The sequence below is a fragment of the Oncorhynchus tshawytscha genome, linkage group LG12 (assembly GCF_018296145.1).
Source record: "Oncorhynchus tshawytscha isolate Ot180627B linkage group LG12, Otsh_v2.0, whole genome shotgun sequence".
NCBI lineage: Eukaryota > Metazoa > Chordata > Actinopteri > Salmoniformes > Salmonidae > Oncorhynchus > Oncorhynchus tshawytscha.
The window spans coordinates 42,898,170-42,925,518 of NC_056440.1; the positions used below are offsets into that span (position 1 = coordinate 42,898,170).

Consider the following 27,349-nt stretch of genomic DNA (forward strand, 5'->3'; position numbering starts at 1 on the left):
TATCTGTATTGACAAAGGATTACATATGAAATAACATAGACATTATGGCAACCTAAGAGGAAAAAGCCAAATCAGAACTTACACTTTGCCCTCGTGTGGGTCCTCCTCCCGTCCCTGAAAATAAGCACGAACAAATCAGTGGAGACGTAACAAATGAAAAAGAAAACACCTGAATAGACCCATAAAGACTCCAATTGCCAGCTGAGTAGAAAAGGTTGAGAAAATAAATGTTTAAATGGCAAACCATGACTGTCCCAAAATGCACCTTATTTCCTGTATATAGTAGTGCCCTACATAGGGAATAGTGCAATTTGGTTACGGGTTAGGGCTGATCCCAGACCTGTGCAGAGCAGACATTGTGCTGTACTCAACTCACCACCTCCTCCACCAGGTCCTCCACAATGAGGCCCTGCTCCTCCGTCCTCACGTTGGTCACCCACATCCAGCCGTCATCCAGTTCATTGTGAACGATAAACATGTCCCCTTTCAGGAAGCTAACAGACATGGAGAGGGAAGAAAAATAAAAACTGGGGGCAAAAAATGTGTTACCATCTTAATGTGCTGCTACACATGAACTCACACCTGCATCTTCTGTTTCACAAATGCACTAGAAACAGTCTGTTCGTTTCAATTACAATTAACTATTTAGTTATGAGATCTAAAGGCAGTGCGGACGCTTGAGGCTTTACAGCTTATTCCCAACTGAACTATTTTTTAAATATATATATATATTTTTTTTTTTTACATATGGTAGTCTTTGGGTGTCGTACCAGCCATTCTCCACAAGGTGTCTCATGTAAGCTACCAAACACCTTTGTGAAGAACGATAGCATGGTTCTTTCCAGCCAGCTAAGTCTGTGCTAGCAGTGTGTCTGTGTTAAGGGTTCAGACATTTTCTCAGATCTGACAACATGAAGAATAGCCAGGCTCATCTGTTCGCATGCTGGGATTTGCTAAATGAAAGGGAGAGGTCTGTTTTTGTCCTATTCAGATAATGTGATCTCCAACAGGGCAAACACACACTTTCACCTTCCACAAATGTCTTAAGCTTCTTGTAGGGCTTACCTGATCTCATCGGTCTCTGGCACTTTGGTGTATGGAAGAATGGCTCTCACTCTCCTCCTGTCCTCCACAGGCTACACACACGAGCACAGACAATAAAAACACAGAACTGCACATTAACCCATGCCTCCACAAAAATCTTCATATCTTCAACTCCCCTCGGAATTCCAAATTAAAAGTATTCCACCAGACACCCTCCAGGATGATTTCACAGCCTCACACCACTCATTAGCATTATGCCTGCCTTCTCTCCTGAGAGTGGTTATGATATATGGCCTGGGGTGTAGGGGGAAGTAGATATTTCCCAGATATATTGAGTATGTGTCTAAGAAATTCTAACTTCCATTTCTACTCAAGTGCAATGAAATCTTACTTCTGGGGGTGCCACGGGCGATAGCAGCTTTTCACCTTTCAGCAGGCAAGACACGAAGCTGTAATAACCAATCAGGTCCGACAGGGACGAGAACCGCCGCCCGCCTATGTAATAATCTCCACACATGGCGATTATCCTGTAAACACACACAACACAAAGAATGATTAACTGATCAGCACAATGCATGCACAGACTGCAGAATGTATGAAAATACAAATAGCCCAAAGCTAAATTGACAGTTTGAACAATTTATCAGCAGACAACAGGTCTACATTTGCCACAATGACCCAAAACATCAAAGAGTACAAGAGCAGAGCAGCACAGTGCTAAAATTAGGCCCAGTTGCCCTGGCATCTATGAAACAAAAGGAAAAGACATGCATTAAACCACCATGGCTCATCAGATAATAGTCTTGTGTGAAATTGCTCGAGTAATGATGAAAATTACATGATTGAAGTCTTGGCGAGGCAGCGAACAGAGGGGACATCTCAGTCTGACTATGCGGTAATGTAGACTAGACACCATTCAAATACATCTTCTTATGGTTAGGCTACATGTTTAACCTTGCCTTCCTAATACCAATCCACACGGGTTCCTATAATGCAATGTTGTGAATGAGATGTCATCATTTCCTTGTATGTTATCAATCGTCTACTGAAGTGCCTGGTGTTGATCAGGTCTAGGAGGTATTGGTCATCAATGAACGTCGGACCTCATTGACAGGTCTAGCAAACGCATTGGAACAAATACAGTTGAATAAAATAAAAAAGTTTAAAACAGTATGCACTAGGGCTGGGAATTGCCAGGGACCTCACGATGCAATATTATCACGATACTTAGGTGCCGATACAATATGTCCTGTGATTATCAAGATACAGCTGTGAGTCTTTCTGGGTAAGTCTAAGTGCTTTCCACACCTGGATTGTGCAACATTTTTCCATTATAATTTTCAAAATTCTTCAAGCTCTGTCAAATTGGTTGTTGATCATTGCTAGACAAGCATTTTCAGGTGTTGTCAAAGACTTAAGTAGATTTAAGTCAAAAATTGCCACTCAGGGTCTTCTTGGTAAGCAACTCCAGTATAGATTTGGCCATGTGTTTTAAGTTATTGTGCTGAAAGGCGAATCAATCTCCCAGTGTCTGAACCAGATTTTACTCTAAGATTTTGCCTGCGCTTAGCTCCATTCGGTTTCTTTTTTATCCTGAAAACCTTCCCAGTCCTTAACGTTTATAGCAATACCCATAACATGATGCAGCCACCACTATGCTGAAAATATGGAGAGTGGTACTCAGTAATGCGTTATATTGGATTTGCCCCAAGCATAACACTTTGTATTCTGGACTAAAAGTGAATTGCTTTGCCACATTCTTTGTAGTATTACTTTAGCGTCTTATTGCAAACAGGATGCATGTTTAAGAATATTTTTATTCTGTCCAGGCTTCCTTCTTTACACTCTGTCAATTATATTGACTTACTGTAGCAGTTTTGCACCAATCCACGCAGCTATGGATGCCTCCATCCGACAAAACGGATGTTCCGCTCCATTTCCCGGGTTACGCTTATACACAGGTGTTCGGAGCACGCTATATCAACTCTACATTTTATTTGTCACATATACATGTGACATGTGGGTGTAGCAAAATGCTTGTGCTTCTAGTTCTGACAGTGCAGTAATATCTAACAAGTAATCTAACAAATTCACAATAACTACATTATACACAAAATGTAAGGGGACGGAATAAGAATATGTACATATAAATATATGGATGAACGATGGCCGTGCGGCATAGGCAAGATGCAATAGATGGTATGAAATACAGTATATACACATGAGATGAGTAATGTAGGATATGTAAACATTAAAGTGGCATTATATGTAAAGTGACTAGTGATACCTTTATTAAGTACATTTCTTAAAGTCTCCAGTGATTTAGGTCTGTATGTTGGCAGCAGCCTCTCTACATTAGTGATGGTTGTTTAACAGTCTGATGGCCTTGAGATAGACAGAAGCTTTTTTTTTTTTTTTTTTTTTTTTCCCCACTCGGTCCCCACTTTGTTGCACCTGCACCGACCTCGCCTTCTGGATGATAGCGGGGTGAACAGGCAGTGGCTTGGGTGGTTGTTGTCCTTGATAATCTTTTTGGCCTACCTGTTACATCGGGCGATCACCCACGGTGATGCGTTGTGCAGACCTCACTACCCTCTAGAGAGCCTTACGGTTGTGGGCGGAGCAGTTGCCGTACCAGGCGGTGATACAGCTCGACAGGATGCCCTCGACTGTGCATCTGTATTTTGTTTTTAGGGTTTTAGGTGACAAGCCAAATTTCTTCAGCCTCCTGAGGTTGAAGAGGCACCGTTACGCCTTCACCACGCTGTCTGTGTGGGTGGACCATTTCAGTTTGTCCGTGATGTGTACGCCAAGGAACTTGAAACTTCCCACCATCTCCACTGCTGTCCCGTTGATGTGGATATGGGGATCCCTCTGCTGTTTCCTGAAGTCCACAATCATCTCCTTTGTTTTGTTGATGTTTAGTGAGGTTGTTTTCCTGGCACCACACTCCGAGTGCCCTCACCTCCTCCCTGTAGGCTGCCTGTTGGTAATCAAGCCCACTACTGTTGTGTCTGGAAACTTGATGATTGCGTTGAAGGCGTGCATGGCCACGCAGTCATGGGTGAACAGGTAGTTCAGAGGAGAGGGGCTGAGCACGCACCCTTGTGGGGCCCCAGTGTTGAGGATCAGCGAAGTGGAGATGTTTCCTACCTTCACCACCTGGGGGCTGCCCGTCAGAAAGTCCAGGACCCAATTACACATGGCAGGTTTGAGACCCAGAGCCTTGAGTTAATGATGAGCTTGGAGGGTACTATGGTGTTGAATGCTGAGCTGTAGTCCATGAACAGCATTGTTACGTAGGTATTCCTCTTGTCCACATTGGATCGGGCAATGTGATGGCGATTGCATAGTCTGTGGACCTGTTGGAGCCGTGTGTAAAATGAAGTGGGTCTAGGGTGGCAGGTAAGGTGGAGGTGATATGATCCTTGACTAGTCGCTCAAAGCACTTCATGATGACAGAAGTGTGTGCTACAGAGCGATAGTCATTTAGTTCAGGTATCTTTGCCTTCGTTGGTACAGGAACAATGGTGTCCATCTTGAATTTAGCGACACCAGACTTGGATAGTGACTGATTGAATATGTCCGTTAAAACACACCAGCCAGCTAGTCTGCGCATTCTCGGATGATGCGGCTAAGGATGCCGTCTGGGCCAGCAGCCTTGCAAAGGTTAACACGTTTAAATGTCTTACTTACGTCGGCCCCTACCTCTCCTCCTCTGTGCCCGACGTGAGTAAGATATTTAAACGTGTTAACATTTGCAAGGCTGCTGGTCCAGACAGTATCCCTAGCCGCGTCATTGTCTGAGGCTTCCCGGAACATTTTCCAGTCTAAGTGATCAAAAGAATCTTGAATCATGGATTCCGATTGGTCAGACCAACGTTGAATGGTTCTAGTCACGGTTACATCCTGTTTGAGTTTCTGCCTATAGGACTGTACGAGCAAGACGGAGTCGTGGTCGGATTTGCCGAAGGGAGGATGGGGAGGGCATTGTATGCATTGCAGAATTTAGAGTAGCAGTGGTCCAGTGTTTTGCTTGAGCAGGTACCACAGTCAACGTGCTGGTAGAATTTAGGTAGCCTTGTTGTCAAATGAACTACTTAGCACAGGTGGTCGGCTCGTCTTCCGTCTGTTTTCCATAAACAAGTGCTGTAACATGGAGATATGGCCGTGTGGGAACACTAACCCTAACCGTTTTAAGGTGTGTATCAATTTAATTTCTTACTGAAATGAAAGATAAGATCCAAAACCGTACATGCAAGCAATGCATGTTAATGTTCAGACAGAGTGTCAGGGGATCTTAAAACTGCCCCTTACAGAAGACACCTTTGTCCAATTACTTAATGTTTAATGTAATGGAACTGAGTCATGATTAAGGCTGTTGTGGTCACGGAATTGTCAGCCAGTGATTGTTAAGCAAATAACTGGTCAGTCTCAAGGTAATTGACCATTAATTAACAAACATATTTAGCATCTCCTAGCTTCCACACATAGGCTTTTTAAAATGACTTTTTGGCTAATAAATCCATTTTAAAAAGCCCAATAAATCCATTTTAAAAAGCCCAATAAATCCATTTTAAAAGCCCAATAAATCCATGTAATATAGCCTACACCCTCCCAATAAATCCATTATAGACAGGTCTAAAGAAGACCAAGACAATGTTTGATTACATTTGCATTGATGTCAGATTGATTAGAGGGACAATAGCGTGCTGAGTACCAGGCAGTTAGCAAGTTTGGTAGGCTACTAATGGCAAATCAGCAGCATCAGAGCTTGGAGAATTGCCGTGACTAAACGGTCATGTGGAATTTGACTGCCTTTATGACTCATGACCGCCGGTGTGGAGGTAATATGGTCACCGCAACAGCCCTAGTCATGATCAAGTGTTTATAGGCTCAGTGTCTCTCTCGGTCTGTGTGGGTACTGACCTGAAGTGGTTGACCACACTGGTCATGCTGAGAAAGGACAGGACAAAGGAGCCGGGCCGGCGGTCACTCTCCCTGATGAGGTAGCTGCCGGGGGTCCTGGCCTGCCGCAACCGCTCCTCAGCAATGGTCCGGTCCAGCTTCCCATGGTACCACCTGACACACAGACAGGGAGGGAAAGCTACAGTCAGCCTCAGATGAATAGACCTGCATTTACATTATGTTGGACTCCGTTGGTTTTTTCCCTCTCGGGAAAACGTTGTCAACACGAAGACTATGTGCTCTATTTAGCGTACCATCCGAGAGGATTCCAGGAGGGAGTGACATGTGCACAGTTACACACAAACAAGGTCTTCATGTAGGCTTGTTACACGGCATGACATTATTCAAACATACTTCATTCAGCCTAATAGCCGTGCAAGTTCAAATTTGGTTCACATCGTAAACACTATGAATAATTAAAATCACTGAATTGATGAATAAATATGTTGGGGTCATAAATAAAATAGCCTACTTACCTCATTCACCCAAACACCCACTCCCTTCGCCCATTATTTTAGGCTACCCCATTTCAATCAAATTAACTATCACTACTCGACTATTCACTAGTTCTCAAATCAACCACTCAGTTTGTCACACTTGTTCCCTCACATGCATAGACTCAATGGACATTACACTCGTTTGTTCATTCAAGCTGCAATATTTAACTTTCTGGGTAACCTGGCTAAATTCGCATAGAAATGCGAGTTATAGATCTGTCATGCTCATTGAAAGCGAGTCTAAGAAGCAGTAGATCTGTTGTATGTGCAATATTTCTATGCTTCCCGGTCTTAAGTTTTGTTTTAGTCTTACTTTTGGGTTTTGTACACCAGCTTCAAACAGCTGAAAATACAATATTTTTGGATATGTAAAAACAACAAATTCACAGCGGTTTAGATGGTACAACGATTCTCTACACTATACTGAAATTAGGCAAACAATTCCAATTTTAGCAACCAGGATATGGCGGAGCGATGTCTACATAATGCATATTTAACACTCATTCATAATAATACACAGATTTTTTGGGGACGGATTCAAATAGCCTACTGCTAAAAAAATTACGTTGTAGTCCTAGTAGGCTGGGTCTTGACTGGGAGTGCTGTGGGCTTGACTTGAATAAAATAAAAACTGCGGGTGTGAGCAAAACATTACATTGATATCTTCTGAAATATTAAGCCAGTAAGAAACCGCATTTTAAGATTACCCTTTAGTGTACCTAGAGAGCATTCACTCAAAAACAGGCGAGAGGAGAGTGGAACGGAGCGCAAATGCTAAAAGCTTTTTAAGCTTCCGCCTCACCATTAAAACCAGGCTGATTTTTTAATTAAACAGTAGCTTTTCAAACAACACTGGTTAAAATTTTAGCAGGTTACTGACTTGACACTCCTGACAGATGGAAGGGGGGGGGGTGGATGTACTCGCTGGCCCAGATTTGGGCTAGCGACCTCAGGACAGGGGGCCTGGGGAGGCGGGATGCATGAGGTGCTGCAGTAGCTCTTTTCACACAGGACGTTAAGGGCTCCCATCTGGCTTAGAAGAGCAAGGGTCTGCACTTGTAAAATAATAATGAGAATGTGAAGTCTGTGGTGTGGAGGCAGGCGTGCTGTGAAGGAGGAAATGGGCCAGTGGAGCTCCTGGGAGGGGGTTAGGGGACTGGCTAAAGGATTTGTGTGATTGAGAGAGTATTGAGGAGGACAGATGTGAGAAGTGAGTATGTGATTGAGAGAAGAGCTAAGGAGTAGGGCCTATGACTTAAAGAATGATTGAGAGCAGTGAGTGCAAGTGTATCTGTGTGTGGACTACACTTAATATGTAGCTTACGGGTGGAGTGCATGAGAATAAACTAGGTGTGTGAAGTAAGAATAGGCTAATGGTGTACACGTGACACCCAAGCCAGGGCCATTTCAAAGCAGTTTTCAGCAGTAGGCTTATGTGAGGAGTTAAGGTCCAGAGTGTAGTATCTATAAGAGAGGTCAATCAGTGGCTGTCAGAGGTAGTGAAATAGATATGCTGGTCAAGATGTGGTTAAATTCAATGTCATCGAGGAAGTTGACGTTTAAAACATTGAACATTTTGCCCTCAACTACTGATGGCAGGGCCGGCTCCCAGTTACAGAAAAGCAGACATCCCTGTGGCATAGGCCTTAATGGGCAAGGGGTTGGGGGAAGGCACAGGCGGAAGGGGGCCTTCTCCTCCCACCTCAGTCATATCTGTCAGCATGGACAAAACATGAGACTGACTGTAGTACAGCTGAGTGGAGTGCCTCGCATACAAACCAGGTTGGCCAGAACCAACAGTGTTGCTGCGGAATTGGATGTTCAGGTTTTCCTGGGAGAGAGAACGGACTCTGTCAGTTAGAGTTTTGCTGACAGCGTCTTTCCAACACATCTGCCTCATGTAAAGGGGCATTTTTGTTGTTTTGGAACATACATTATGTGCCTGATTGAAAAGTCGGGTTTGTCAAGTGTATAATTAGCCTAGGCCTACTGCAATTTCGAACTCTGAAAGTACTGAAGAAATTGCATCAAATATATCTGTCCACTATAGAGAACCATATTAGGCTACATTCACCCAACGTTTGCTTGCAGCAAATAAACGACACCAGCCTGTATAGGGAACTCACATATTACCTGCGCCATGAGATGTGTGCATAGTAGGCCTAGGCGAATTAGACAGTGGGGGTCCATCCTGAGGCAGCTGAGAGAGCGCTGTGCACTTATGGGCTTCCTTATTAAACCTTCCAGTAAGGTTGGGGGTCAAAGCCCTGTTCTATAGAAGGTCCACAGTAAACAGTGTGCAGATTTACACTGAGTCAAGTGGAAACACTAAGGCAGCAGAAGATGAGTTCCATGCAGAGAAACTCCTCCAGGCTGTGTTTGTCTTCCGGAGCTCAGGTGTACTGGCCTGCTATGGGTTAGACAGATGTCCAGGTATAGGCTACTGTATCAACTGATGGGCTAAATCATATTGCAACTGCATCTGAGTGAATTAATTTCACCTAGATCAGAACTGTCAATAGCTGTTGGTCACTATGGTGTCTGATAGAGGATGTGAGTCTAGCTGTGAACGTTTCTTGGCTCATACTGTATTCTTGCATACATTCAAAAACTGCAACTGCAGATGTGATTTTACTGAATCATATGAGATGTTTGTCATATTTAATTGCACCACCCGTCATAAAAGTGTTCCAACCCCGCCATGTCTGAAAACGCTTGTGTGCGCAAGTTAATGAACTGCAGTGAGATAAATATTCCACCGACCTATTTGCAATATCCCTAACCAGCTAAAAGTTACTCAACAAGCTACTGCACACAATAACTTTAAAAGCAACAAAAACATGGCAACCAAACGAGATGTCTTATCAACATTAAAATAAGTTGAAGGCTACGAGCAACGCAGTCCTCACTAATGTACGAGCTTATTTTCAATAGGCCTGTGTGTACGGTAGAACATTTTGGAGGATGGGTAGAGGGGTTAGCCAGGGTGTTGTGATATGTGCAGTATGACCATAACCCATGACAGCAGCGATAGGACACGCTGGTTTTATCAGTCTGAGGAATGCCTTGTCGTGTCAGTGCATGAACCGAGAGCAGCAGTGACGCTCTATTCTGCCTTGCTACTAGTTTAATAACACTCAAGCACTACTCTGAAATAAGGCTGCTCCCTCTGTATCCTGCATACTGTGCACTTCAAAAGAGCAACAACCGAAACTTGTCAACAATAAAACTGATTGGTCATGCTGCAAAAAGAATTGCATCAATAGGCTAGTTAAAAACCAAAGAAAACTTCTGCACAAACATACAATGCAGACCTGATCTGACATAGGTTTGGTAAAATAGAGCCCTAACACAATGTTAAATCTTAGCCCTGGTAGTAGCGTTACAGGTTCGGGGGTGTCCAAAATATGTGCCATTTTCACAACCGGAATTATGGGTGGAGTAGCGCGAAAGAGCTGGGTTTTGTTGAATAAACAAGCTGTGGGTGTGTCTGGAGCCCCTCACTGGCCAATCAGAATGTGCTCCATGGCTAAATACGTGGTTGCTTCAAGTTGTGTATTTACGGTCTTTAATGTAGTGTGCTGTCATCAACTAAAAATTGAATTTTAGTCTGTTAATGGACTAGTTTGTTAAATAGCCTGCACCATATTAGCTAAATATTTTGTGTTTGCAGTCAACATTGTTCTAATTGCATTGCTTCAACATGGAAATACATTGGTAAACATAGGCTACAGCAATCGCACTATATCTATATTATGTTGTAAATTGATGTCCTAACCAACTTGCTAAAACCATAGTTTGTTAAGAAATTTGTGGAGTGGTTGAAAAACGATAGAGATAGATATACACACACAGTTGAAGTCAGAAGTTTACATACGTTGGAGTCATTAAAACTTGTTTTTCAACCACTCCACAAATTTCTTGTAAACAAACTATGGTTTTGGCAAGTCAGTTAGGACATCCACTTGTGCATGACAAGTAAATTTTCCAACAATTGTTTACACACAGATTATTTCACTGTAACACAATTCCAGTGGGTCAGAAGTTTATATACACTAAGTTGACTGCGCCTTTAAACAGCTTGGAAAATTCTAAAAATTATGTTGTGGCTTTAGAAGCTTCTGATAGGCTAATTTACATAATTTACATAATTTGAGTCAATTGGAGGTGTACATGTGGATGTATTTGAAGAACTAACTTCAAACTCAGTGCCTCTTTGCTAGACTTCATGGGAAAATCAAAAGAAATCTGGCAAGACCTCAGATAAAAAAAATAAAAAGTTTTAAACTGTAGACCTCCACAAGTCTGGTTCATCCTTGGGAGCAATTTACAACCGCCTGAAGGTACCACGTTCATCTGCACAAACAATAGTACGCAAGTATAAACACCATGGGACTACGCAGCAGTCATTACCACTCAGGAAGGAGACGTGTTCTGTCTCCAAGAGATGAACCTACTTTGGTGCAAAAAGTGCAAATCAATCCCAGAACAACAGCAAAGGACCTTGTGAAGATACTGGAGGAAACAGATACAAAAGTATCTATATCCACAGTAAAACGAGTCCTATATCGACATAACCTGAAAGGCCGCTCAGCAAGGAAGAAGCCACTGCTCAAAAACTGCCATAAAAAAGCCAGACTACGGTTTGCAACTGCACATGGGGACAAAGATTGTACTTTTTGGAGAAATTTCCTCTGGTCTGATGAAACAAAAACGGAACTGTTTGGCCATAATGACCATCGTTATGTTTGGAGGAAAAGGGGATGCTTGCAAGCCGAAGAACACCATCTCAACAGTGAAGCACGGGGGTGGCAGCATCATGTTGTGGGGGTGCTTTGCTGGAGTGGGGGGGGACTGGTGCACTTCACAAAATAGATGGCATCACAAGGAATGGAAAATTAAGTGGAAATATTGAAGCAACATCTCAAGACATCAGTCAGGAAGTTAAAGCTTGGTTGCAAATTGGTCTTCCAAATGGACAATGACCCCAAGCATGCTTCCAAAGTTGTGGCAAAATGGCTAATGGACAACAAAGCCAAGTTATTGGAATGGCCATCACAAAGCCCTGACCTCAATCCTATAGAAAATTTGTGGGCAGAAGTGAAAAAGCGTTTGTGAGAAAGGAGGCCTACAAACCTGACTCAGTTACACCAGCTCTGTCAGGAGGAATGGACCAAAATTCACCCCATGACAAAAGGCAACCAAGACACAATCACTACAACAACATGAGAGAAGAGGGCCTCCATTTTTCAATCAGTGTAGATGAATCAGGGTTAATGGGCAAGACAGGATTTAAGTGCCTTTTAACGGGGTATGATAGTAGGTGCCGCCAGGCATACCGGCTTGTGTGTGTCAAAAACTGCAATGCTGAGTTTCGCGTTCAGCAGTTTCCCGTTTGGGTAGTAGACTATTCTTGATGCAAAGGACATCAAGCCTACTTGACAACTGTGGGAAGCATTGGTGTCAATATCAGCCAGCATCCCTGTGAACACTTTCGACACCTTGTAGTCCTTGCCACGACAAATAAAGGCAGTTCTGAGGGCAAATAGTGGGGTGCAAATCTATATTAGGAAGGTGTTCTTAATGATCTGTACACACACAAAAAGTTGACACCTACTCATGCAAGGATTTTTCTTTATTTTTACTATTTTCTATATTGAAGAATAAAAGTGAAGACTTTAAAACTACGCAAAAACACAAATGGAATCATGTAGTAACCAAAAAAAACTTAAACAAATCACAACATTTTACATTTGAGATTCTTCAAAGTAGCCACCCTTTGCCTTGATGACAGCTTTGCATACTCTTGTCATTCTCTCAACCAGCTTCTTGAGGTAATCACCTGTCATTTTAATTTACAGATGTGCAAAGTTAAGTCAATTTATAAAATGTCTTTCCTTCTTAATGCTTTTAATAATAAACAATGGCAAGGACAGCTCAAATAAGCAAAGAAAATGACAGTCCATCATTACTTTAAGACATGAAGGTCAGTCAATCTGGAAATTTCAAGAAAGTTTCTTCAAGTGCAGTCATAAAAACCAAGCGCTATGATGAAATTGTTTCTCATGAGGACCACCACAGGAAAGGAAGACCCAGAGTTACCTCTGCTATAGATAAGTTCTTCAGAGTTAACTGCACCTCAGATTGCAGTCCAAATAAATGCTTCAGAGTTCAAGTAACAGACATCAACATCAACTGTTCAGAGGAGTAAAAAAAAATAAAAAATAAAAAAAATCAGGGCTTCATGGTCAAATTGCTGCAAAGAAATCACTAAAGGACACCAATAAGAAGAAGATACTTGCTTGGGCCAGTAAACACAAGCAATGGACACTAGACCAGTGGAAATCTGTCCTTTGGTCTGATGAGTCCAAATGTACAACCGCCGTGTCTTTGTGAGACGCAGAGTATGTGAACGGATGATCTCCACATGTGTGGTTCCCACCGTGAAGCATGGAAGAGGTGGTGTGATGGTGCTTTACTGGTGACACGGTCAGTGATGTTTAGAATTCCAGGCACACTTAACCAGCATGGCTACCACAGCATTCTGCAGCTAATTGCCATCCCATCTGGTTTGCGCTTACTGGGACTATTTGTTTTTCAACACGACAATGACCCAAAACACACCTCTACGCTGTGTAAGGGCTACTTGACCAAGGAGAGAGTGATGGAGTGCTGCATCAGATGACCGGTCCTCCACAATCACCCGACCACAACCCAATTGAGACGGTTTGGAAAGAGTTGGACAGCAGACTGAAGGAAAACCAGCCAACAAGTGTTCAGCATATGTGGGAAATCCTTCAAGACTGTTGGAAAAGCATTCCCCATGAAGCTGGTTGAGAGAATGCCAAGTGTGTGCAAAGCTGACATCAAGGCAAAGGGTGGCTACTTTGAAGAATCTCAAATATATTTATTTAACACTGTTTTGGTTACTACATTTTATAGTTTTGATGTCTACACTATTATTCTATAGAATAATGGTCTATATGTAGAAAAAAGAAGAAAAAAAACTTCAATGAGTAGGTGTCCAAACTTTTGACTGATACTGTATATGGATCATTTAAAGCCAGGCAAATGTAATAGTTAATTAGGTCTACAATCAATAGCTTAAGTTGATGTTTCATGTCTCCTCAATTTTCTTAGACAATTAGGGTAAGGCAAGGGCTGGTTCCACACCTTTGCTGCTGCTGCCTCCGCCGCATTGTTCTCAATCCCAATATGCTGGTTAACTTTGCTATTATGCACACAGCAATATGGGGAAAGGCACCAATTCTACAGCACACTGAAGATTACGTTTACAGAACCGCGGACTGTGACCGTAACCAACACTGGAGAAAGCGCATTTGTTATACATTTTCTTGGGGGAGAATTTATTAGAGTTTCACCATTATTTGTAGATAAGATACACAATATTCAGTCTCACGTCTTAACTTCTTGGATATAGGGGGCGCTCTTTTAATTTATGGATAAAAAAACGTGCCCGTTTTAAGCGCAATATTTTGTCACGAAAAGATGCTCGACTATGCATATAATTGACAGCTTTGGAAAGAAAACACTCTAAGGTTTCCAAAACTGCTAAGATATTATCTGTGAGTGCCACAGAACTCATGCTACAGGCGAAACCAAGATTAAACTTCAAACAGGAAATGAGCAGAATTTGAGGCTTTGTTTTCCATTGTCTCCTTATATGGCTGTGAATGTGCCATGAACGAGCCTAAGCTTTCTACCGTTTGCCCAAGGTGTCTGCAGCATTGTGACGTATTTGTAGGCATATCATTGGAAGATTGGCCATAAGAGACTACATTTACCAGGGGTCCGCCCGGTGTCCTTTGTCTAAATTGGTGCGTAATCTTCAGCTGCAGGCATTTTCCCATGGGATTCAGAGGAGAAAGCACACTTCCACGAACGATATATCATCGAAGAGATATATGAAAAACACCTTGAGGATTGATTCTAAACAACGTTTACCATGTTTCAGTCAATATTATGGAGTTAATTTGGAAAAAAGTTTGGCGGTTTGATGACTGAATTTTCGTTTTCTTTTGGTAGCCAAACGTGATGTACAAAACGGTGCGATTTCTCCTACACAAATAATCTTTTGGGAAAAACTGAACATTTGCTATCTAACTGAGAGTCTCCTCATTGAAAACATCCAAAGTTCTTCAAAGGTAAATGATTTTATTTGAATGTTTTTCTTGTTTTTGTGAAAATGTTGCCCGCTCAATGCTAACGCTAAATGCTACGCTAGCTATCAATACTGTTACACAAATGCTTGTTTTGCTATGGTTGAAAAGCATATTTTGAAAATCTGAGATGACAGTGTTGTTAACAAAAGGCTAAGCTTGAGAGCTAGCATATTTATTTCATTTCATTTGCGATTTTCATGAATAGTTAACGTTGCGTTATGGTAATGAGCTTGAGGCTGTATTCACGATCCCGGATCCGGGATGGCTAGAATCAAGAGGTTATTAAGAGTGATAACTGTGCAGTTCCGCAATGGATTAGTCCACTGAGACAGGCACAAATAAGACAGGTGTCTTGTGCACCATAAAAAAACTAAAATTGCAACTGCCCAGCTAAAGAAATCTTGGTCCACCAACAGCCTATCGACCAAACGACTAAATGTGGTCAGCCCTAGAAACATTGTAACATTTAGGCTACCTGATTTTGTGTGTGATTTCTCTACAGATTTCTCTACACACTGAATGGTATTTTCAGTATGTAAAAATGGCCAATTAGAAGCAACAGGTTTAGAAATGAGCTTTTCACCACTTGAGCGACAACTTCGACCCTGAAATGGTTTGAACACAAGGCAAAAGCCTATATACCATGTACTGCCCCCCCCCAGGCTCCTCCTGAGATGAAGCAAAAATGCTTCTGTGTTGTTTGACTATTCAGGACGTGACCTCTGGTTAGACCTGGACGGCTGGCGAGCAGGGATGGAGGGAGAGCGCGGGACTGAGACCTCTCGATTTGCAAGGGCTACATCTAAGGCTTAGAGGGCACTTGGCTTGTTGTTGCTTGAACGAGGACTGAGTCTTATTCTCTCGCTCACTAGTTTTCCCTTGTGCATTTGCCTCTGCTGTTTTTCCCCTCCCTTCGCCATGCAAAAACATCTCCGAAGTCGTCCAGTCACTGCTCATCAACGTCAACAAATAATGAAACTGCACCACCACTTTACATTAGCAATATGCCTCGGCGGAGCTGCCAGCTGTCAGAGGGGAAATGGAGCTCATCGTGTCTTCTCTGCACGGATAGGACTGTCCTCTGTCACTGGCACTAACAATGTTTAGCCAAACAGTCCATATTTAAATGTGTATTCTACATAGCCCTAAATTGGAGATAATGAAGCTTGTCCTAATATTTATTGACACTGGCCTACAAAAATTCTAGAGGAGCATCTAGTTGTAACTACAGGAGGAAAACATTGGGGACATATTTCTACACCATTATATGCACACACACACCAGCTTTTTAATCTATATCAATGAATCCAATTAATGTGGACTCAATCAACAAATATATGAATGTAAACTAGAATCAAAGCAATAACTCACCCAAACACAGCTCCAAACAAAAGCAAAGCATTACGAAAATATATTTAGGGGAAAAGGTATGGGTAATTCCAAAAACCCAACTGTCTGGGAGAGATTAATAAACAGAGAGAGACAAAGAGATAGAACATGCAAATCCTATATATCCTGTCCTACCAGCCTGTTAAGAGAGTAAAAGGAGAGCTGGCTGGCTAGGTGCCCCACTTACGCAGAGTTGGCTCTCTGCTGCATCTTGTCGTTTGTCCCGCTCTCTCACAAGGTGTGCCCGCTCCACTGACGCTACTTATTCTGCTGCTGAGGAGAATGTTGAGTCGGAGTGACTAGGGTCTTAATGCTCCGGCACGGAAAGCAACTCAAACACAACTCTAAATCAGTCTGTGCCATGATGCTATAAACCTGCTGTCCCGATAAAGTCAGTCCACACTCTAGGGTCTGTGAGCAGCAACCGAAGGGGGCTGCTGGACTGGACCAGACCTCACATATGCTGGAAGCCTTGCTAAGCGATTTGAAAATATTCTGATAAGTTGTCCAGTTTTATTATCGTCCAGAAGGTTTGAGGGAAAGTTTTTTTCTTACAGGATGAGGACGTTGAGTCAGTCTGCATCTTAAAGGCAAGCAGAAAGAACGTCTCTCTTTCCCTCCCTTTCTCTGGAGTCTAAAATAAAGCCACGCATCATGATCATGCAGCCAATTGGCTTTAGGAAAAGTGGGGCAGTGTAGATAGGGAGTGACGTCACACGAGTATGGTTGGAAAGCAACAACACATCAGGGCTTGACATCCAGGTAAATTTGCCAGTGGCACACTGGGCCTGTGCCAACAATGCTACTGGTCAGAATGAAAATACTGGCCCAAGAAAGCTGGTGACGCACGCATAATTTCAATGCATCTTTTTTTACATTGTTGGTGCAAATGTTTTATTTTCCCCCCTCAAACGATCTAAAAAAGGGTGTTATTGTTCGCGATTTTCAACAAATCAGCAGTCTATATTTTAGGGCCCTATAAAGTCAGTTTTATTTTTGCTAAATTCAATTTTTCCGGTTTTGATTTTCCAGGTTCCAGAGTTTCTTGTTTTTTTCAAGTTCACTCACACACACTTTTGTTTACATACATACATAAAAATATAAAAAAAATACACATTTGATGTTCTAAGTCCACAACAATACGTTTCTAATTCATTTGTGCACTTACCAAGAGAAAATTGGGTTTGGCGAGCAGCGTTTCTGTACAATGTACAGCGTAGGCTAAGTGTGACGGCAGGTTGCAAAACAAATTGATACAAATCCACATGATATCACTCCGCCAGGTAGGCCTACTTTGCAGTTAACATTTAAAATTGTTAAGGTTTACAGGGAAAGCCTATAAAAAGTTTCATTCAAACTAGAGGTCGACCGATTAAATTGGAATGACCGATTAATTATGGCCGATTTCAAGTTTCATAACAATTGCAAAATGGTATTTTGGACACTGATTTGGCAGATTTCTTTTTTACACCTTTATTTAACTAGGCAAGTCAGTTGAAGAACACATTCTTATTTTCAATGACGGCAAAGGAATGATTGGTTAACTGCCTCGTTCAGGGGCAGAACAACGTAATTTTACCTTGTCAGATTCCATCTTGCAACCTTACAGTTAACTAGTCCAACGTTCTAACCACATGGTTACATTGCACTCCACGAGGAGCCTGCCTTGCAGTAAGCCAAGGTAAGTTGCTAGCTAGCATTAAACTTATCTTCTAAAAAACAATCAATCATAATCACTAGTTAACTACACATGGTAGATGATATTACTAGTTTATCTAGCGTGTCCTGCGTTGCATATAATCGATGCGGTGCGTATCGTTGCTCCAATGTGTACCTAACCATAAACATCAATGTCTTTCTTAAAATTAAATACACAGAAGTAAATATTTTTAAGCCTGCATATTTAGCTAAAAGAAACACAGGTAAGCAGGCAATGTTAACCAGGTGAAATTGTGTCACTTCTCTTGCGTTCGTTGCACGCAGAGTCAGTGTAAATGCAACAGTTTGGGCCGCCTGGCTCAGACTTTTACGTAATTATGAAATAACGTTGAAGGCTGTGCAATGTAACCTGGAATGTTTAGACTTAGATGCCACCCGTTAGATAAAATACGGAACAGTTCCGTGTTTCACTGAAAGAATAAACGTCTTGTTTTCGAGATGATAGTTTCCGGATTCAACCATATTAATGACCTAAGGCTCGTATTTCTGTGTGTTATTATGTTATAAACTAAGTCTATGATTTGATAGAGCAGTCTAACTGAGCGGTGGTAGGCAGCAGCAGGCTCGTAAGCATTCATTCAGACAGCACTTTCGTGCGTTTTGCCAGCAGCTCTTCGCTATCGACTCCCGAGATTAGGCTGGTGTAACCAATGTGAAATGGCTAGCTAGTTAGCGGGCTGAGCGCTAATAGCGTTTCAAACGTCACTCGCTCTGAGTCTTGGAGTAGTTGTTCCCCTTGCTCTGCAAGGGCCGCAGCTTTTGTGGAGAGATGGGTAACGCTGCTTCGAGGCTGGCTGTTGTCGATGTGTTCCTGGTTCGAGCCCAGGTAGGGGCGAGGAGAGGGACGGAAGCTATACTGTTACACTGGCAATGCTAAAGTGCCTATAAGAACATCCAATAGTCAAAGGTTAATGAAATACAAAATGGTAGAGAGAGAAATAGTCCTATAATAACTACAACCTAAAACTTCTTAACTGGGAATATTGAAGACTCATGTTAAAAGGAACCACCAGATTTCATATGTTCTCATGTTCTGAGCAAGGCTCATGGCACATATTCCATTTTTACTTTCTTCTCTTTGCATTATTTAAACCAAATTGAACATGTTTCATTATTTATTTGAGGCTAAATTGATTTTACTGATGTATTATATTAAGTTAAAATAAGTGTTCATTCAGTATTGTAGTAATTGTCATTATTACAAATACATTTTAAAAATTTGGCAGATTAATCGGTATTGGCTTTTTTTGGTCCTCCAATAAATCGGTAACGATGTAGAAAAAAATCATAAACGGTCGACCTCTAATTCAACGGTTCATGATGACTTAAGACTAAACTTTTAGAATACCGATTGTTGTCTAAGCATTTACTGGTAGATAAGTTTAAATGTATTTCCTACCTACCGCTGTCATTCTTCATTCTGTGAGCTCTTTCATGCAACAACCAGTTGAGAGCTGCGCGCTCTTGCTGCCTGACAGATTATGCCGCTCAAACTAGGGTATGTGCGCATGTGATATATAATCTATATAACGAACAGCTTTGGGAATTTTTTATATATTTTTTAAATTATAAATTATATAGCCCAGATTAAAAAATAGCATTGTGATAATCTTTTTTTTCCCACTGGCCCAAGCAGACCACTGATGTGGATGATTGACTGGCCCAGAGGGATTCCAAAACCTCCACTGGCACGGTGAGCAGCCCTGTATGTCGAGCCCTGAGCATGCTGCCATAACCTCTGTGGGGCTTCTGTGGGGGTCTTACATACAACCACATGTCACCTGTAACTAGCTGTGTGCGTGGTTCAAGACACACTCACCCTGAAATTCCATATTGATTACAAACTCCAGGATTATTTTGGTAAATGTACAAAAACACAACATCTTCAAATGTAAACACTACATGGGTTTATGTACCAACCGGATCATTATGCAAATTGTGATCTGGGTATTTCCATCTAAAAATGACCCATGTGCACCAACATGAGAAGTTTATAGGAGCATGTCACATTGTGTCAAATGAAAGCTAAGAGTCTATACTTTTATAAATTAAAGGCATATACATTTTTCAACCACTTCACATACAAAACATTTGGAAAAAGCAAAGGCTTGATTACAGCTCTATTTTTCTTCACAGATTGAGTGTCACAGCTTGTTACCCTCAGTCAGGGAGAGAGTGACAGCACACAGGGACTAGCTGACGCACACAGATGGAGGGCTAAGGGCATCCTCCAAGACTTTAAAGCCCAGTCAGAATGTTGCCCCATCTCCATCACAGTGCCCACACAGAGAAAAAATCTCCAACCTTATGGTTGCCAATCAGGTTCCCTACAAAAGCTACTCAAAGCTTTTGACCCATTTAATCAGAGGGCCATTATGGGAATTCTGACTGCTTTGCTCCTCCAAAATGACTAGCAATCATGTTCCATCGGATTTAACCTGTTAAACTCTGACCCATTTTGATGGCATTTTCTAAACAACGCAGAATATTGTATACTACCCTACAGGTACATTTTGGTTTCAAAACTACAAGTCCTACCAAAACCTGCTTAGTACTGTTAGTACTTTAAGAACTGTGGGATTATGATAAAGTTGTTACTACTACAGAGGCAACCCCCAGAAGCGTAGCAGTTATTGGCTCAAACCGGTGCACCTGGCACCTACTACAGTGGTTGCTCAACTAAAGATTTTGAGATTATGCTGCACGACTTAGGTCATTTGTGGTTTAGTACGGTACCTTGCGTCACTGCTTCATTGCTCCAGACCAGCGCAAGGTGGAGTTAGAGCACTGATTATGCTTTTGGGTCTGAAGGCGCAAGTGTCTAACTGACAATGATTGAATGGATGACATAAACCAAAAAGAAACTGCTAATTGTGCATGACTTCAAAATTGAATTTCAATTAACTGAATGATGAGGATGAAGGTGATTGTATTTAGAACAATAGTGTAAGAATTGCAATTCCTCTGTCCTGCATGCGCACACCCTAAAAAATAAAAAATAAATGGTATTCTACTTGTCAGTATTACTTACTAAAAAAAACTGTTGCACTAAGGTTTTTATTCTAAGAGAAACTAAAATGTTCAATTATATTCTTAAGATATATATGTCGGCTAAATAAATCAAGTTGACGGCGCAGGCATATAGCCTCGGCACCTACATAAAGTTGAGTGACTCATTCATGGATTTGGATCAAAATAGACCTGGACACTATGTATAATAATAGCCCATTGTGGGCTATCAGCAGGACAATAGACTCTTGCCAACACCTCCCTGTATTTTGATACTTTGTGGAAGGCAATTGATCAGCATTAAAAACGTTGTGGATGGGGCCTCCCGAGTGGCACAGCGGTCTAAGATACTGCGGTGCAAACTGAGTTGCTACAGATGCTGGTACGATACCTGTGCCTGCCGCAACCAGGGGACCCACGAGGCAAATAGTGGGCTTTTGGTTTCTCTCCCTCTAAAAACAGAAACAAACAACTAAATAACAAACTGACGTTATTTACAAATGAGTAAGAATGCCTCACCCCATGTTCAAGAACGGCCTTTTTCCTCACTCACTTTAGGTTATTTGAAAACGAAATCTCCAAAATACACTGCTCAAAAAAATAAAGGGAACACTTAAACAACACAATGTAACTCCAAGTCAATCACACTTCTGTGAAATCAAACTGTCCACTTAGGAAGCAACACTGATTGACAATAAATTTCACATGCTGTTGTGCAAATGGAATAGACAACAGGTGGAAATTATAGGCAATTAGCAAGACACCCCCAATAAAGGAGTGGTTCTGGAGGTGATAACCACAGACCACTTCTCAGTTCCTATGCTTCCTGGATGATGTTTTGGTAACTTTTGAATGCTGGCAGTGCTTTCACTCTAGTGGTAGCATGAGACTGAGTCTACAACCCACACAAGTGGCTCAGGTAGTGCAGCTCATCCAGGATGGTACATCAATGCGAGCTGTGGCAAGAAGGTTTGCTGTGTCTGTCAGCGTAGTGTCCAGAGCATGGAGGCGCTACCAGGAGACAGGCCAGTACATCAGGAGACGTGGAGGAGGCCGTAGGAGGGCAACAATCCAGCAGCAGGACCGCTACCTCCGCCTTTGTGCAAGGAGGAGCAGGAGGAACACTGCCAGAGCCCTGCAAAATGACCTCCAGCAGGCACAAATGTGCATGTGTCTGCTCAAACGGTCAGAAACAGACTCCATGAGGGTGATATGAGGGCACGACGTCCACAGGTGGGGGTTGTGCTTACATCCCAACACCGTGCAGGACGTTTTTCATTTGCCAGAGAACACCAAGATTGGCAAATTCGCCCTTAGATATTCTCACAGATCAGATTTGCCCTAACAAAAAATGCCCCTTAGATATTAATTTAGAATCCTCCAATCCTCTAAATCCAAGGGACATTTTTCATTAGGGCAAATCTGATCTGTGAGAATATCTAAGGGGCTTTTATATAATTCTAAATTAATTAAATAATAATCACTTTGCTTAAAAATAATTATATTTTGAGATTTCGTTTTCAAATAACCTAAAGTAAGGGGAGAAAAGATCATTCTTGAAAATGGGGTGGGACAATTACTAAATTTGTAAATAAAGCCAGTTTGTCATTTAGAATTATTTATTTCTGGTTTTAGAGGGAGAGAAACCAAAAACCCACCGTCGCCTCATGGGTCTCCGGTTGCGGCCGGCACCGTTATCGAACCGGCATCTGTAGCAACGCAGTTTGCAATGCAGTGTCTTAGACCACTGAACCACTAAGAAGGCCCCATCCACAAAGTTACTGCTGATCAACTGCCTTGCAAATGATCTATTGTCCTGCTAATAGCCCATAATGGCACTGTACAACGTGACCGGTCAGGAGTAGGCTACAGTACTAAAGTAAGAGCAAAATAATCTTAACATTTCCAGACCCTAATTGAAGTCCAACCAACCAATCAGAGACTGAGGGAAAATAAAAATCTCATTGATTTATCAAGACCAGTCCCCATACTTGTCTCAGAGCAGCACCAAACGGTACTGAAATAGTTGACCACACGCTGGTAGGCTATTGCTTCAAATCATATTCCTTCTAACTTAAGTGTTTTTTTAAATAAGACCTACACCACATTATTCAACACTAGTGAGACTCATGTCGCATACGGTAGGCCTATAGTAACACACACACATATACATACATACATACATATACACATACACACATATACACATACACACATACATACATACACACCACCAATTGTGCAAGTTCTCCCACTTAAAAAAAATGAGTGAGGCCTGTAATTTTCATCATAGGTACACTTCAACTATGACTCACATAATGAGGGGGAAAAAATTCCACACATTTTTAATGAATTAATTTGCAAATTATGGTGGAAAATAAGTATTTGGTCAATAACAAAAGTTTCTCAATACTTTGTTATATACCCTTTGTTGGCAATGACAGTGGTCAAACGTTTTCTGTAAGTCTTCACAAGGTTTTCACACAGTGTTGCTGGTATTTTGGCCCATTCCTCCATGCAGATCTCCTCTAGAGCAGTGGTGTTTTGGAGCTGTTGCTGGGCAACACGGACTTTCAACTCCCTCCAAAGATTTTCTATGGGGTTGAGATCTGGAGACTGGCTAGGCCACTCCAAGACCTTGAAATGCTTCTTATGAAGCCACTCCTTCGTTGCCCGGGCGGTGTGTTTGGGATCATTGTCATGCTGAAAGACCCAGCCACATTTCATCTTCAATGCCCTTGCTGATGGTAGGCTTTGTTACTTTGGTCCCAGCTCTCTGTAGGTCATTCACTAGGTCCCCCCGTGTGGTTCTGGGATTTTTACTCACCGTTCTTGTGATCATTTTGACCCCACGGGGTGAGATCTTGCATGGAGCCCCAGATCGAGGGAGATTATCAGTGGTCTTTTATGTCTTCCATTTCCTAATAATTGCTCCCACAGTTGATTTCTTCAAACCAAGCTGCTTACCTATTGCAGATTCAGTCTTCCCAGCCTGGTGCAGGTCTACAATTTTGTTTCTGGTGTCCTTTGACAGCTCTTTGGTCTTGGCCATAGTGTGGAGTGTGACTGTTTGAGGTTGTGGACAGGTGTCTTTTATACTGATAACAAGTTCAAATAGGTGCCATTAATACAGGTAACGAGTGGAGGACAGAGGAGCCTCTTAAAGAATAAGTTCCAGGTCTGTGAGAGCCAGAAATCTTGCTTGTTTGTAGTTGACCAAATACTTATTTTCCACCATAATTTGCAAATAAATTCATTAAAAATCCTACAATGTGATTTTCTGGATTTTTTTCTAATTTTGTCTGTCATAGTTGAAGTATAACTATGATGAAAATTACAGGCCTCATCTTTTTAAGTGGGAGAACTTGCACAATTGGTGGCTGACTAAATACTTTTTTGCCCCACTGTGTGTGTATGTGTGTGTGTATATACAAATTCAATGACGTGATTCTCTGCCAATAATTCGATTTAGAGGATTGGTGGATTTTAAATTCATTTTAAATTATTGGTGGAGAGTCACGTCATCAAAAAATAATAATAATAATATATATGTGGGAAGGTAGTGTCCCACTTGGCCAAAAGCCAGAGAAAATGCAGTGCACCAAATTCAAATAAATTCCCATAAAAATCTAACTTTCATGAAATCACACATGTAAGATACCAAATTAAAGCTACATGTGTTGTGAATCCAGCCAACATGTCAGATTTCAAAAAGGCTTTTCGGCAAAAGCAAACGATGCTATTATCTGAGGATAGCACCTCCGCAAACAAAAGAGAGAAAACATATTTCAACCCTACAGGCGCAACACAAAATGCAGAAATAAAAATATAAAATCATGCCTTACCTTTGACGAGCTTCTTTTGTTGGCACCCCAATATGTCCCATAAACATCACAAATGGTCCTTTTGTTCGATTAATTCCGTCCATTTATTTGGTGCGTTTGATCCAGAAAAACACCGGTTCCAACTTGCGCAACGTGACTACAAAATATCTCAAACATTAGCTGTAAACTTTGCCAAAACATTTCAGAACTACTTTCGTAATACAACTTGAAGTATTTTTTAAAGTAAATAATCAATAAAATTGAAGATGGGCTGATCCGTGTTCAATACAGGAAGAAAACAAACTGATGCTAGCTCTCTGGTCATGCGCCTCTATCAAACAGTACACATGAAGTGACCCTCGTTTTGAAAAGGGCTACTTCATTACAGAAAGGAAAAACCTCAACCAATTTCTAAAGACTGGTGACATCCAGTGGAAGCGGTAGGAACTGCAAGCAAGTCCCTTAGAAATCTGGATTCCCAATGAAAACCCATTGGAGTGACCTCAAAAAGAAAAAGCTGAATGGTTTGTCCTCGGGGTTTCGCCTTCTACATAAGTTCTGTTATACTCACAGACATGATTCAAACAGTTTTAGAAACTTCAGAGTGTTTTCTATCCAAATATACTAATAATATGCATATCTAATCCTCTGGGGATGAGTAGCAGGCAGTTGAATTTGGGCGTGTTTTTCATCCAAAATTCCAAATGCTGCCCCCTATCCTAGAGAAGTTAAGGAGAAGTTGATCTTTAATCATATGTTTAACACTCGTATCTTTAATCAATGTTTATGATGAGTATTTCTGTAATTTGATGTGGCTCTCCGCACTTTCACCGGATGTTTGCTTGAGACAATGCATTTCTGAACATAACGCACCAATTTCAAATGAGATTTTTGGACATAAAGATGAACTTCATCGAACAAAACACTTTTGTCTAACATGGAGTCTTGGGAGTGCCATACGGTGAAGATCAAAGGTTAGTGATTCATTTTAACGCTATTTCTATCTTTTGTGACATCTCTCCTTCTTTGGAAAATGGCTGTATGGTTCTCTGTGGCTAGGCGTGACCTAATATAATCGCAAGGTGTGCTTTTGCCGTAAAGCCTTTTGAAACCAGACTCTGTGGCTGGATTAACATGAAGTTGATCTTTAAAATGGTGTACTTAAGTAACTTGCTAAAATGGTGTACTGAAGTAACTTGCTAGAAGCATGCGTTTCAGACATAAGGAAGTGGATGGCTGAAAACGTTCTACTTTTAAAACTCGGACAAAACAGAGATGCTTGTTCTAGGTCCCAAGAAACAAAGATCTTCTGTTGAATCTGACAATTAATCTTAATGGTTGTACAGTCGTCTCAAATAAAACTGTGAAGGACCTCAGCGCTACTCTGGACCCTGATCTCTCTTTTGAAGAACATATCAAGACCATTTCAAGGACAGCTATTTTCCATCTACGTAACATTGCAAAAATCAGAAACTTTGTCCAAAAATGATGCAGAAAAATTAATCCATGCTTTTGTTACTTCTAGGTTAGACTACTGCAATGCTCTACTTTCCGGCTACCCGGATAAAGCACTAAATAAACTTCAGTTAGGATTCTAGCAGCTGTATTTAGCACTGACTAGAACCAAACAATTTGATCAGATTACTCCAGTGCTAGCCTCTCTACACTGGCTTCCTGTCAAAGCAAGGGCTGATTTCAAGGTTTTACTGCTAACCTACAAAGCATTACATGGGCTTGCTCCTACCTCTCTCTCTGATTTGGTCCTGCCGTACATACCTACACGTACGCTACTGTCACAAGACGCAGGCCTCCTAATTGTCCCTAGAATTTCTAAGCAAACAGCTGGAGGCAGGGCTTTCTCCTGTAGAGCTCCATTTTTATGGAACGGTCTGCCTACCCATGTCAGAGACGCAAACTCGGTCTCAACCTTTAAGTCCTTACTGAAGACTTATCTCTTCAGTGGGTCATATGATTGAGTGTAGTCTGGCCCAGGAGTGGGAAGGTGAACGGAAAGGCTCTGGAGCAACGAACTGCCCTTGCTGTCTCTGCCTGGCCGGTTCCCCTCTTTCCACTGGGATTCTCTGCCTCTAACCCTATTACAGGGGCTGAGTCACTGGCTTACTGGGGCTCTCTCATGCCGTCCCTGGAAGGGGTGCGTCACCTGAGTGGGTTGATTCACTGATGTGGTCATCCTGTCTGGGTTGGCGCCCCCCCCCCCTTGGGTTGTGCCATGGCGGAGATCTTTGTGGGCTATACTCAGCCTTGTCTCCGGATGGTAAGTTGGTGGTTGAAGATATCCCTCGAGTGGTGTGGGGGCTGTGCTTTGGCAAAGTGGGTGGGGTTATATCCTTCCAGTTTGGCCCTGTCCTGGGGTGTGCTCGGATGGGGCCACAGTGTCTCCTGACCCCTCCTGTCTCAGCCTCCAGTATTTATGCTGCAGTAAATTGTGTCGGGGAGCTAGGGTCAGTTTGTTATATCTGGAGTACTTCTCCTGTCCTATTTGGTGTCCTGTGTGAATCTAAGTGTGCGTTCTCTAATTCTCTCCTTTCTCTCTCTGAGGACCTGAGCCCTAGGACCATGCCTCAGGACTACCTGACATGATGACTCCTTGCTGTCCCCAGTCCACCTGGCCGTGCTGCTGCTCCAGTTTCAACTGTTCTGCCTTATTATTATTCGACCATGCTGGTCATTTATGAACATTTGAACATCTTGGCCA

The 27,349-nt window shown here is 42.0% G+C and overlaps 1 protein-coding gene across 2 annotated transcripts in view; it reads right to left on the reverse strand.

Annotated features, from left to right (window-relative positions):
- LOC112263373 (ras GTPase-activating protein 1) overlaps positions 1-27,349 on the reverse strand; it is a 56,108-nt gene that overhangs the window by 12,504 nt on the left and 16,255 nt on the right. For both annotated transcript variants that reach the window (XM_024439532.2, XM_024439530.2), the window contains exons 2-6: positions 5,974-6,126; positions 1,436-1,571; positions 1,066-1,136; positions 377-494; positions 83-114 (exon numbers count right to left, since the gene is read on the reverse strand). In XM_024439532.2, the coding sequence (XP_024295300.1) occupies positions 83-114; positions 377-494; positions 1,066-1,136; positions 1,436-1,571; positions 5,974-6,126 (510 nt within the window). The remainder of the gene's footprint in view (positions 1-82; positions 115-376; positions 495-1,065; positions 1,137-1,435; positions 1,572-5,973; positions 6,127-27,349) is intronic.